The 14049-nt window shown below is 40.2% G+C and overlaps 1 protein-coding gene across 7 annotated transcripts; it reads right to left on the bottom strand.

Annotated features, from left to right (window-relative positions):
* Positions 1-3590: 3590 nt before the first annotated feature.
* On the bottom strand, positions 3591-13574 carry LOC129347879 (uncharacterized). 7 transcript variants are annotated; one of them, XM_055006468.1, is made up of 6 exons: positions 13138-13574; positions 12138-12238; positions 11273-11405; positions 10193-10293; positions 8410-8533; positions 3591-7972 (listed from the first exon to the last, which is right to left on the bottom strand). In XM_055006468.1, the coding sequence occupies exon 6, from the start codon at positions 6902-6904 to the stop codon at positions 3863-3865; it is 3042 nt and encodes a 1013-aa protein (XP_054862443.1). In that variant the 5' UTR covers positions 6905-7972; positions 8410-8533; positions 10193-10293; positions 11273-11405; positions 12138-12238; positions 13138-13574; the 3' UTR covers positions 3591-3862. The 7 variants fall into 7 exon arrangements, 5 of the variants coding, with proteins under 5 accessions (XP_054862443.1, XP_054862445.1, XP_054862444.1 ...); XM_055006470.1 differs by lacking the exon at positions 11273-11405; XM_055006469.1 differs by lacking the exon at positions 10193-10293.
* Between the last annotated feature and the right edge of the window lie 475 nt (positions 13575-14049).

A 14049-nucleotide genomic window follows, 5' to 3' on the forward strand; every position in this document is an offset into this window, starting at 1 on the left:
CAGGACTGATATCTTCTAAGTCCCACAGTAGTTCTCTGTTAGATTTAACTTTCACACAGTCCAAGGACTGATATCTTCTAAGTTCCTGAGTAGTTCTCTGTTAGTTTGAACCTTTAGACAGTCTGAGGACTGAAATCCTAAAAGTTCTTGAGTAGTTCTCTGTTAGTTTGAACCTTCAGACAGTCTGAGGACAAGTTTTAAAAGTTTCTCAGTACTTCTCTGTTAGTTTGAACCTTTAGACAGTCTGAGGACTGAAATTTTAAAAGTTTCTCAGTACTTCTGTTAGTTTGAACTTTTTGGTTAACAGAAGCCTTAAAACTTGTGACCATGAGTCTTGATTTCACATTTAGACCATCCATCTGAGTTCTTCTCAGACCTTCACTTGTGGGTTTTTTAGAAATCTGAACAAACTTTCATTCGCTTCACCGAACAGTAAAGTTTGTGGAGATCAGAAGGTAACATTAGTTTGATAATTGCTTTCAACTACTAGTAGATTTTATCTGGAAAGCAGTTTTCTGAAATGAGCACTTAGTAAATCTGTCCACAATCAAACCAAGAACATAGAAAGAGGAAATGTTTGAAGAAACAACTTGATGTTTTCATTTCAGACTAGAAAATGCTTTAAGACCTTTATCTGTTTTTAGTCTTTTTGATCGTTTGTCCTCCAACTTGATCTTCTAAAGTTTAATTGGTGTCTTTTCAAATGTTTTGTCTTTAGTTTGATTCTTCTTAAATGTTTAGTTTTGCTCTTTTCTTACCTTTTATTCTTTTCTAATGTCTGATTTGATTTTGAAATATTTTGTCTTTTTAATGTTTAATTGTTGTTTTTTCAAATGTTTTATCGGCTTTCCTTTTCTTTCCCAAAGTTTAATTTTTCGATTAAATCTTTGTTTTTCCTTTTAAATGTTCTACCACCTTTTAATGTTTAATTTTCTTTTTAAATGCTTCATTGTGTTTTCTGTTTAATTCCTATTTAAAGTTTTATTGTCGTTAAGATTTAATTTTCTAATGAAAAATTTAATTTTTTAATTCAATGTTTTGTCTTTTTAAAGGTTTAATAATCTAATTAAATGTTTTGTATTTTTTTAAATGTGTAATACTCTTGTTTAATTGTATTTTTTAAATGTTTAATTTTCTCAAATATTTCATCTTTAATGTTTAATATTTTTGTTTGAAAAATTTTATTTTCAGAATTAGATGTTCTGTATCTTCTATTTAATTATCTAATGAAATATTTTGTCTGTTTAATACAATTTAATTGTTTTTAATGTTTAATTTTCTTTATAAAAGTTTTATTGTATTAAATGCTTTTCCCCTTTGATTTAATTGCTTTTTTAATGTAGTTTATTTCTTTAATCTGTTTTCCTGTCAAGATTTTAACCCCAACCTTAAAAAGAAAAAAATCACAATGAAAATACTTCTGTTGTCACAATCATGAGTTAGTCAATTATTCAGTTTATCAATTCAATTTTATTTGATTAGCACCTTTCACACAGATGACAAAACTAAACAATGAGAAAAAACTATGCTAAAACTATGATTAAAACTCAAAAACATATTTTAAAAAAAGATTTAACATGGTAATAAAATCTGTTGTGTCCAGGGGATGGAGGGAGTTTATTGAAGTCTTCTTGGGCTCACATGGGAAATCATTTCAAACATAAACTTGATATTCAGTCTAAGGAAACTGGAAACTGCAGAGCGACAGAAGAACCAACAATATCTCCTGTTTTCTCCTTTAATGAGTCGACTCTTCTTGTGCTTTCAGACCAAAGAACTACAGACTCTTCACAACCTGCTCAAACTCTTGGTACAGGACCTCACCACACGGGTCAAGAAAGTTTCCATCTCATTTCTACTCTGAAGATCACCTTCTCCTGCTCAAACTGCTGACAAATGTTTCTGCTGCTCTAAAGTCTGGTCTCCAGAACTTCCTAAAAACTCTCAAAGTCTCTTCTGCTGCAGGTTGCTTTGTAGAACTGTTCCAGAAAACCTCACTAAACCACATGGAGGGGCCTCAAGATAGTCGTCCAAATGAAACCGTACAAAAACCAAACTAGCATAACCCAAACGCTAAAGTCTCCTGCAGCCTACCAGAGAACCTCTGAGAACAGAGAATCAGGACAGGAACTCTTACCTTCTGGACAACCAACCTTGGTTCACAAACAAGAATACAGAATGTGTCTGACCAAAAACCTCTAAAGACTCACTACAGCCAAGATAAAGACACAACTCAGCTGCAGCAAATCCACTAATCACTGCACACATTAGCACCATGTGCTAACTGTGGCTAAAGAACCACATTTACCAAGACAACTATCCAGTACAAAGCCCTAAAACACACCAAGAAACACATTAAAGACGATTTTACTGCTGGAAGCTGCAAGCCAACGGCTAAAGAACACACTAAAGCAACAGAGTCAAACCCGGTTCAGTGGTGAAGAGAAGCAGAGGAAATGTTTGTCTGCAGCCAAATAAAGCAGGAAGACAGTGAGCTGCTCAGGTGTTCCTGATAACACCAAGCAGCCACCTGGACAGCCAATAGGAACACAGTTTCCTGGAAGTCCAGAGGGCTGGGTTAGTGAAGGAAATTTAGTTTAAAGTTGAAGCAGAAAGTTCAGAAAGAAAGTTGAAAACCACCTCCTGATACCTGAAATCTCTGAGTTTTTACATAAAGAACGCCTGAACATGCCAAACTGGTTCCATAGTAGAACCATCATTGTAAAAACGTCATAGTATGGTGTGTTGCTCAAAAAACATTAGGACCCGGCTGTCTAGGGTTGCCGAGGAGCAACACAAAAACAGGACAAAAGCTGGTTTCCAGGGGGTTAGGAGGCTATTTATTTGAAAGGGTAAGTTTACAACAACACAACATGTGAGCAGAAAAATCACAAAGTCTGTCTTTAGTTCAGCTGAAAATATTAGTTTTTCTCTTTTTTATTGACCAAACTTTTCAGGAAGTAGATGAAGAATAATTAAAGCTCTCATGTAGAAGTCCAACTTATTTTGGATCCTTGTGGAGAGTTTAATCTTAGAGTTTGTAAAGCTGTTGAGTTTTTAGAGTCACATGGATTGTTTTGACATTTAATAACCGAGTCCTGAAATAAAATTACAGTTGTGGATTTCTGTCATTTAGTCTGGACTAAACAAATAACAGCAGCATAAATCTCAAACATCATTACGAGGAGTCTGGATTGAGGTTTCTCACTTGATAATGATCAAAACATGAAATTTAGGTTGGTTTAAAGGAATATTCCACCTTAAATCTTTGAATGTTGACCTAAAAGGTTGGTTTCAGGAAGTATTCCACCTACAAGGTCCTCAAACATCCACCTTAAAGGAACATTCCACCAAAAATCCTTGGACATGCACCTAAAATGTTGCTTTAACAGAGTATTCCATCCAAAATCCTCAAAGAGACCCGAGGGGCTGGTTAAAAGGAATATTCCACCTAAAACCTCAAATATAGACCCAAAAGGGTGGTTTAGAAAAAATCCTTCAATGTAGACCAAAATAGTTAGTATGGAGGAATATTCCACCTGAAATGTAGACCTGAGAAGTTGGTTTGGAAGAAGATAAGATAGATAAGAGATAGATAAAGTTCTTTATTTCTCCCCACTCCAGGGGAAATTTACATTGTTACAGCAGCTTATGTAACAGTAGACATAGTGATAAGAATAAAAGAATAATAGAACAATAGTAATAATATTTACAATATATACAAGGGTGACAGATGAGGGTAAAGTGGCTTAACAGAAAAAATAAAAATAAAGTTTAAAAGTGCAGAGATGTGCAGTGCAAGAATGTCAGTGCAAATTTTATGGTTTGGGGTGGTAATGATATAGTCCAGTTTATGTTAACATCAGCCAGTGATGCTGATGTTGTAAAGTCTTATAGCAGATGGAATGAAGGACCTGCGATAGCGCTCTTTCTTGCAGGGTGGATGTCTCAGTCTGCTGCTGAAGGAGCTGCTTAAAGACCCCACAGTGTCATGCAGTGGGTGAGAGGGATTGTCCATGATGGATGTGAGCTTTGCCAACATCCTCCTCTCACCCACCTCCTCTATGGAGTCCAGGGAACAGTCCAGGACAGAACCGGCCCTCCTGACCAGTCTGTTTAGTCTCTTTCTGTCCCTTTCAGTGCTCCCTGCTCCCCAGCAGACCACTGCATAGAAAATAGCAGACGCTACCACAGAGTCAAAAAATGTCCTGAGCAGAGTCCTGCACACTCCAAAGGACCTCAGTCTCCTCAGCAGGTGGAGACGACTTTGGCCCTTCTTGTACAGAACCTCTGTATTGTGTGTCCAGTCCAGTTTATTGTTGAGGTGAACACCCAGGTATTTGTATGTGTCCACCATGTCAATGTCCAAACCCTGGATGTTCACCGGTGCAGTCCGGGGTGTCCTCCTCCTGCTGAAGTCCACGATCATCTCCTTCGTCTTACTGGCGTTGAGCTGCAGATGGTTTCGCTCACACCAGTCAACAAAGTCAGAGATGACCGTCCTGTACTCCCGCTCGTCCCCCTCAGATACACACCCAACAATGGCTGTATCATCGGAGAACTTCTGGAGGTGACAGCTCCCAGAGTTGTAGTGGAAGTCCGATGTGTACAGGGTGAAGAGAAAGGGGGAGAGCACTGTCCCCTGTGGGGCCCCCATGCTGCTGACTACCACATCAGACACACAGTCCCGAAGCCTCACGTACTGTGGTCTGTTGGTGAGGTAGTCGATGGTCCAAGCAGCCAGGTGACAGTCTACTCCCGTTCCTTCAAGCTTCACCCTAAGCAGAGAAGGCTGGATGGTGTTGAAAGCACTGGAGAAGTCAAAGAACATGACCCTCACAGTGCTGCTGGGTTTCTCCAGATGAGTCAGTGATCTGTGCAGCAGGTAGATCACTGCATCATCCACTCCAATGTTCGGTTGGTAGGCGAACTGCAGTGGATCCAGATACTGGCTCACCTGGGGACGGAGGTTCTTGAGGACGATCCTCTCCATGGTCTTCATCAGGTGAGAAGTGAGGGCCACAGGTCTGAAGTGGTTAGGCTCCCTGGGGTTCCTGGTCTTAGAGACAGGAACCAGGCAGGAAGTCTTCCATAACAGAGGAACCCTCTCCAGACTCAGGCTCAGGTTAAAGATGTGCAGCAGCACCTGACAGAGCTGGTCTGCACAGTCTCTAAGGAGTCTGGAGCTGATTCCATCAGGACCTGCAGCTTTCCTGGTCTTGATCTTTTTAAGCTCACTTCTCACCTGATCAGCTGTTATGGAGAGGCAGGGGGAGGGTGGCAGGGGGAGGGGTGATGGTGGTGGTGGGGGGTGAGACGAGGAGGGGTGATGGGGCTGTATGCAGAGTCCGGAGGTGGTAGAAGACGGGGATGGGAGGAGGGGTGCTGTTGGTGGTGTTGGTGGTAGAGAGCTGAGGTGTGAAGAAGGAGCTGGCTGGTCGGTGCTTTGATGAGAGGGGGGAGGAGTGGGAGCAGAGTCGAATCTGTTAAAGAACAGATTCAGCTCATTGGCCCACTCCTGGCCTCCTGCTGCAGCTCCCCTCTCATGGCCTCTGCTGTAACCAGAGATGGATCTCAGGTCTCTCCAGACCTCCCTTGTGTTATTGTCCTGCAGGTGAGATTCCATCTTGGTCCTGTAGCTGGCCTTGTCCGCCTTGATCTTCTTCTTTATCTCCTTCTGCACCCTCCTCAGCTCCTCTTTGTCCCCAGATCCAAAAACCCTCCTCTTCTCCTTCAGCAGGGTCTTCAGTTCCAGGGACACCCAGGGTTTGCTGTTAGAGAAACACCGTACTTTCCTGGTTGGTACGATGTTCTCTGCACAGAAGTTAATGTAGTCCGTAATAGTGTCCGTCAGTGAATCAATGTCCTCCCCGTGTGGACCACACAGCACATCCCAGTCTGTGGTCTCAAAGCAGTCCTGCAGCGCCTCAGTGGCCTCGTCAGACCACTTCTTCACATACCTGGTGGTGGGGGGTTGTTTCTTCACCATAGGTATGTAAATGGGCTGCAGTCTCACCAGGTTGTGATCTGAGTGGCCCAGCGGGGGGAGGGGTGAGGAGCTGTATGCATCCTTGATGTTTGCATACAGCAGGTCCAGGGTTTTATTGTCTCTGGTATGGCAGGTCACGTACTGGGTGAACGTGGGGAGAGTGGCAGAGAGCAATGCATGATTAAAGTCTCCTGAGATGATAATAAGAGACTGAGGGTGAGATGTTTGCAGCTGGGACACTACACTGTGGATGAGTTCACAGGCTGCAGCCGCATCAGCCGAGGGAGGGATGTACACAGTAATGGCTATTACATGTGAATACTCCCGGGGCAGATAGAACGGACGCAGACTGACAGCCAGTAATTCTACATCCTTAGTGCAGAGCTGCTCTTTAACACTAATGTGTCCAGCATTACACCATCTCTCATTCACATACATCGCGAGGCCCCCACCCTTTCTCTTACCACTCTCCCTCACGTTCCGGTCCGCTCTGACCAGATGGAATCCGTCCAGAGTTAAAAGTGAGTCCGGAGTGAGTTCGTTCAGCCATGACTCCGTGAACATCATGAGGCTGCTCTCCCGATACTCCCACTGCAGCCTTGTCAGCGCCGTCAGTTCTTCCATCTTATTCGGGAGAGACCTCACATTCCCCATAATCACAGATGGAACGGACGGCTTGTAGCGTCTCCTCTTCTCCCGACGCTTCAGTCCTGCCCGACATCCTCTCCTCCTTCTGCGGAGCTCAGCTGGGATGTCTGGTCTCTCCCACGACGGCGGCCTGGCCTGGCTCAGCGCCAACAGCTGTTCCCGACTGTAAACAATGGAGCCATGGCTGAACGGGTCACCAGATGCAGATTTAAAAAGTTCCGAAAACAGTAGTAAACAAAGTAGGGAAAACGCTATTTGCACATCCATGTCTGTCCCGTACAAAAGCGTCACCCTACTTGCTGAAAAGAAAAACTTAAAAAGAGAAGAAAACTACAAAAATAACTAAACAGACCTAAAGTTAACCGGAGCTGCTGTAACTAGCTGCCGCTGGCACGGCGCCATCTTGAAAAAAAAGAATATACCATCTTAAACATCCTTAAATGTAGACTAAAAGATGGTCTGGAAGAAAATTCCACCTAAAATCCTCCAATGTAGACCTAAAAGGTGAGTTTAATGGTATATTCCACCTAAAATTCACTACTGTAGACCTTGGAGGTTGGTCTGATGGTATATTCCACCCAACATCCTTGAACATAAACTTAAAAAGTTCATTCAAAGGAATATTCCAGCTAAAATCCTTCAATGTAAACCAAAAAATCTTGTTGTAAAGGAGTATTCCACCTTAAATGTAGACCTAAAGGATGGTTTGGAGTAATATTCTACTCTAAAACCTTCCAATGTAGACCTAAAAGGTTGATCTGATGGTATATTCTACCCAACATCCTGGAACATTTACCTAAAAGGTTGGTTTAATGGTATATTCCCAGAAGAACCCTTGAACATTGGGCTTAATGGTATATTCCACCCAAAATACTTGTACATATACCAAGAAGTCAATGTAAAGGAAATGTAGATCTAAAAGGATTGTTTAAAGGAATATTTAAACTGTTATTTTCATTATTTAATAATCTGTTATCAGTCAGAACCCTGGCAAACTTATTTTCATCATTTTTTTTTTTAGTGGAAGTCACAAATAAAGGAGCTCTTGGTTTTTTCTGGCGTTAGTGAATCAATAGCTGCTGTTTCAACACAGACATGTTCACATGCATCCACAAACCTCTCAGCACTCAAACACCCACAGACAGGCGGCCGGCTGGGCCGAGGCTCGGCGGCGTCCTCAGACCCACGAGTCGGGGAGTCGCTGAACTTGTTGGTCTGGTTTGAAGGCCTCCATGTGGTCCAGTAGAAGTCCACGTAGTCGGTGTTGGCTTTGAACCGCAGCGACTGGCCACCATCAGGTGGACCGGCTCGTCCTCGTAGGGCTCCTCCTGTAGCCTTGAAGGGACCACAGGAACATTCAGTAGCTGCTGGAGTTCTTCCTGTCAGGCTCCTGGTAGAACGGCTCTGAACAATCTTGTACTTGTCTTATCTGGAACAATCTAACAGCCTAAACTGTTAACAGCGGTGTAAAGAAGCAAACACACAGGCATAGATTAGGACTCAAACTAGATTTATTTTAGAAAACAAATCAACTTAGAGGCATTTGTTCACACGTGGCTGAATAGGAAGCCGTCCAATCAGATTTGAGGTTTTCACTCTGTAGGTTGTTTGTTTGGTGAGACTCTTGGACCTCCATCAGCTGATGTGGATGTTTGATGGTCTTCCTCTCTAGTGCCAGATGATTCATCCATGAATTCAGCAGCTACAGACTGAAATGAAGCTCATGCTGCCGTTATTGAATTCCTGTTCCAGATCAAATGTTCAGAGCTCACCTTGAATGCAGCCGTCTGCTGTCTGATAGTTTTTCTCATTGTAGTCTTCAATAAAGTCTTTTTCCTCATGTCAGGATGTGGTGAGACTCTTTCTCAGTCTCTGCAGACGTCCCTCATTGTGCATCTCCAGAGAAGAAACAGAAAAACTGGTCACTGCTTCAGCATCACAAACGCTCTCCAGCATTGAGAGTGTTTTAGGAATTAATTCATTGTGTTGTGAACTTTGAAGGAGCAGAAACTTTACAGCTGCCAAAGATATGAGCTTCAATTCAGGATGTTTTAGGAAATGAAGTTCATCAAATGAACACTTGATTTTTGCTGATAATTATCATTAAATTACTGAAGAAATCTAAGATAAAAACTCTCAGGCAGCTTTTTCTATAATTCTATCATCATGTTCTGGAACCAGGACTCTACAGAAGTTCCTTCAATCAGATACTTGTGTGTTTCTATTTAAGGCCTCAGGTTTGAACGTACAGCAGAGAGGATTAGAAAGTAGTGATTTTAATATTTAAATCAGTCCAGTAAATGATTGGAGTAAAAATGATTAAAATTTTGATTTAGATAGATTTGTGTCAAATAATATTGTAGAGTCTCACTTAAATATATCCAAATGAGTTCAGTGTATTTACATTTTACAGAATATTTGATTTCTTAATCTCAATACTGTAGGATCTGACCCTAAATATTATAATAATGATGTCAATTTAAATAATATTGTAGAGCAGTCATAAACTTTAATCAGCTAAACTTACATAATAAATATCACTGTACAATCTTAACCTAAACATTCATATTATTGAGGTACATTTACATAAATCATGATATTCTAGGGTCTTAACTGGAATATTTCTAACATTAATCTTTTTGTATTGTGCTGATAAACAACAATAACCCGACTTTCAGATAATATTTGTCGTCTGTGATTGAGACTAAATTCCTCCACATTCTGGAACTGGACTGCATTTCCCAAAATGGAAACATGGACAGAATTTAACACTCATGTATCCATGGCAACACTAAAGTTTCTGCTTCTTACCATAGTTCACAACACAAGTAAAGATTTTAATGTAAAACTCCAGGGATGACTGCTGACCATAAGTATTCTGATCAATACTTCATGATCAATATCAGGACAGATGTTACAACTCCAGCTGTTGCATTAGACTGCAGTTATTCACAGAGAAATTAAAACATCACATTCCTCATAAAAACTAGATGGGACTTTTATCAAATAAAGTGTTGGTGAATAAACAGTGTAAAAAGTGCAAAGCAGCTCAATTAAATCAGGAGATGTGAGACTTCCACAGCATGGATCACCATCTGCTGTGTTGATTCATAGCTGAATGTCAGAATGAACTGAGATAGAAAAGCTGCTTTGAGCTGCAACATTACGGTCTGACAATCCAACACCATCACAGTTTTCATCTGGTTGTTTTTTTTTTAATTCAATTTTATTTATATAGCGCCAATTACAGTCAAATTGTCTCGAGACGCTTTACAGAGCCCATTGCTCCAACATGCTGTGAAGTTCAGTTTTACCTGAATCAATACAGAGATTCTATTTTCAACTAAGACTGGAATAAAAATTAGAATGTTGTGAGGTTATTAATGCAACTAAATCCTTTCGGATGGAAGGATTTACTTCTATGTTCTAATTCAAGTTTCAGTTGGAGCACATTGCATTCACAAAGAAAAACAGCGATACCTTCATAGCAACATTTAATAAACCTAAAGCTTCCCTGTTGGCTCATTGGTGGAGTTTGTTACTGAGCATCTGAACCTTAAATCCAGTGAGACGACCATCTTCAGTCGAGGCCAGTCAGAGAACTTCAAGACCTTCCATCAGCTGGACCAGATGTGGCATCATCTCCCTCTGAACATCTGGATGACAGGAGAAAAGACAGAAATCAAACACAGATCACAGAAATACAATTTATTCACTTTCATCATTTTATAAAAGTAGCATGAACTTTATTAAAACTTGACAATATCAGTAATGAAAGTAAATGTTTTTATCTCGTGTTGAAGCTAAATTTAAAGTCAATTTTAATGACAGTTTATCCTGAGAGGAGTGAGAATGGAGCTTTTCTTTCCTTTTTAGAATATTCCCTCAAAATATTCAGTTTATTATTGGCTTTAGAAGCATTTTTCTTTATTTACTTATTTTTAGATACCTCAGACTGATGCACTTTGCTGGTTTGCAGATAATTTCATGTACAATGACAATAAAGATCTTCTATTATAACATATTTTTGCTAAAACAAGAACTGCAACCTTCCCAACCATCTCTCAGGCTGCAAAATTCCAAGTGCAACCAAGAATTATCTGATGTAGTTATTATTATAATCTTTACTGAACCAGTCCTGGAATTAATAAAAATGTGTATATGAATATGGTTTTCTCTAATGGGACCACTATGGAAGCCGTAGTAACAATTAACTATCCTTTGAAGGGAAAGATTAGGTCTTCTTCAGGTGGATAAAAAAAATGCTCTCCCTTAAAAAAAAACTGCATACAATACAGTAAATGTCTGCTGCACTGCACACATACTACACTTTTGTATAACTCTGGATGTCAGAGTAAAGGCAGACAGATCCACCAATCAGCCACAACATTCTGACCACTGACAGCTGAAGAGAACAACATCCATCATCTTGTTCTAATGCAACGTTCTGCTGGGAAACCTTGACGTTCATGTGGATGTCTGACATGTACCACCACCTAAACACTGCAGGACAAACAACCCCCTAGTCTCCATGGCAACAGCAGTCCTTGATGCCAGCTGCCACCCTCAGCAGGACAAACTAAAACTGCTACTACAGGAGTGGTCCGAGGAACACGACAAAGCTAAGCTGTTCACCTGGGTTCCACACTCCCCACATCCAGATCTGATGGAGCATCTGTGGGATGGTCCAGGATCAGCCTGGTCTAGGTAGGACCCACCCTGCAACCCACAGGATCCACAGGACATCCCCAGAGGTTCTGATGAACCACTGGGTCAGAGGAGTTTTAGCAGCATAAAGGGACCAACACGGTATTAGTCAGGTGGTCAGAATGTTATACTGTTATATTTTCATGCTGATTATATGATCAGTAAATGTTACCATCAATTATAACGTCCACATTGATCAGGAAAAAAAAAACAACTATCAGTTCATTCAGAAACTGTGGGGTTAAACCCAAAAACACAGACCTCAACAGCAGTTTGTTTCAAAGCAGAACACCAGCTGGTTTTCACTAAAGAAGCTTTCAGAGAAACAATTAAATGACAGTTTTGTTCTCATTAAGTTCAGAGTCAGCCAAAATAATGTACACACACATCAGGAAAAGAAAAAACTTTTATAAATATTTCATTTGTATAAGTACTTCTACACATATAGATACCTCTTTCAAAGTTTGATCAAATAACGATAACTCTGTGTCTTGTTGTACGATGCTTTCCCAACAGATGGCGCTACCCTCATGAATGGAGCATCAACAAGTGACGTCTACAACACAACAGAAATGTCTGGAAGCCAGTGGCCACCACTTTGAGCACCTCTTGTAATTGTAGAGGCCAAAGATAACTGTTATTAATCTCATGATGTCTGAATAAATTTGGTATTGAAATGTTTATGCAAGTTTTTCTTTTCCTGATGTGTGTAAACATTATTTTAGCTGACTCTGTATAATGGGTTTCTGACAGATCACCAGGCAACATCTTTTTATAATAATGAAAAACATACCTGCATTCTACAGGAGTGATTTTCCTCATGTGCAGGTAAAGATGTGTGAGGAGCTTAGAGATGACAGGAGCAGGAGTCATCCTCACTAATTCAGCTTCCACCTAGAAACAGAAAGACCACAAACAAACACACTGATATACTCTCAAATGTTCAACCTCACAGCCTCAAAATATCTGTTTAGGAAGTGTTGTGTTTCTAAATTCTGCTGAAAGCATTGACAGACATTCTCTTACAAGGTTTTGTAAAAAGCAGCCTGTCCTCTGAGCTACTGAGAAATCTTCCTGAACAAAGTTTCTACGTGTAAATCAGCTCAACAAAAACTAAAGCCTCAGTCAGAGATAACAGGTATCACAAATTATAAACAACTTTCTTTATTAATTCAGACTTTCTGCTTCCACCTCACATAAAAAGGGGAGTTTAACTCATCAGGTGAGTGTGAGAATGAATGGCTTGTGCAGTTCTAGATCCAAAAGTAGGATGTTTGAATTCATGTTTTACTACAAATACATGCAGTAATAAATAAACACAATGGCTGGTTGTTAGTTTATTCACTATTAATGTCACTTTATATACTGGATTAAACTTGAGCAGTGGAAGAGAGAAGGAATTTAATGAAATTATGGAGATTCAGAGAGGTAATGTTGCGCAATGTTAAGCGCGGTTTAATTCAAACCAGCTGAATGTTAAACTTCAGTGCAGCTGAACGGGTTTCAGTTAACCTTAAAGTGAAATAACTTTTTTAAAAGCAAAATACACAGTAGAGAAATACAGGTTGAGAAGGTCATTCTACTAATGACAGACAGCTGCGCCAGCAACTAACACAGGTGTTCAGCGGTAAGTTAGCCCCTGTGTTAATTAGCCCGCTAGCTAACTTAGCCGCTTAGCTAGCTAACGCGTCCGGACCAACTGATCAAAACACGACAAAACACAACTCTTCACAAGTCGCTGACTTAACGTACAATAAAACAGCGCTACAGGTTAGAAGTATTTATCTTCCTACCATGTTTTACTCCAAAAACAAGATCAACAGCAGCCAGAGATGCTACCAGACGTGCCGACCACAGATACATAGAATACTAGATACGCTGGCGCTGTCTTCTATGTTATCTATGGTCTGACCAATCACTGCTCTCTGGCTCCGCCCTCTGAGAATCTTGTTGTCGTTTGGCTCCACACTTGCTGATGACCACTTCCGGTCTCAGAAAATGAAAAAACGGACCTTTTTCCGTTTCTGTCTCTTACTGACTTTATTTTTTTGTTATTCTAAATATAAAATGAAAATCAAAGCATTTTTAAAATTTCGTATATCCCTTTTTGATCATGAAAAGGAAAAACGCCTTGTATTTCAATTTTAATTTTTGTATTTTAAAACGAAAATCAAATAACCACTCGTTTTTTGTTTTCCAATACCCGTTTCAGAACGGAAAATCCAATTGCCAGATAAATACACGGACCCTTAACGATCTTTAATTTACATTACAGGTTTATGACAACCACAAAACACACACACACACACACACACACACACACACACACACACACACACACACACACACACACACACACACACACACAAATATTATAGTATGTGACCATTTAAATTACTCTGGAACAACACAGACGAAAAAAGAAATTATCGAGAGGTAATGAAAAATTGATTCACAAATAAATGCAAGACAAATTAAATAAAAACAAAACAAAAATTATCAGAAAAATTAAATTAAAAAAAAGGACATATGCGACGTTGAATTATTTTAGATAAAATGCTTCTGCACTTCCAGACCGGCAGGTGGCAGGACACCCCTGGTCCTACCGTCTTCTGTCAGCTCGTCAAAGATCGTCTAATAAATAATGAGTCACTTGCTCTTCTTTAACAACCACGACAACCAATCAGTCGCGGATTACATTCTAC

This window comes from Amphiprion ocellaris, chromosome 21, assembly GCF_022539595.1.
Source record: "Amphiprion ocellaris isolate individual 3 ecotype Okinawa chromosome 21, ASM2253959v1, whole genome shotgun sequence".
Taxonomy (NCBI): domain Eukaryota; kingdom Metazoa; phylum Chordata; class Actinopteri; family Pomacentridae; genus Amphiprion; species Amphiprion ocellaris.

Excerpts from the sequence above, each read along its gene's own strand:
- LOC129347879 (XM_055006471.1), bottom strand. The coding sequence starts at position 6,904 with ATGGATGTGCAAATAGCGTTTTCCCTACTTTGTTTACTACTGTTTTCG.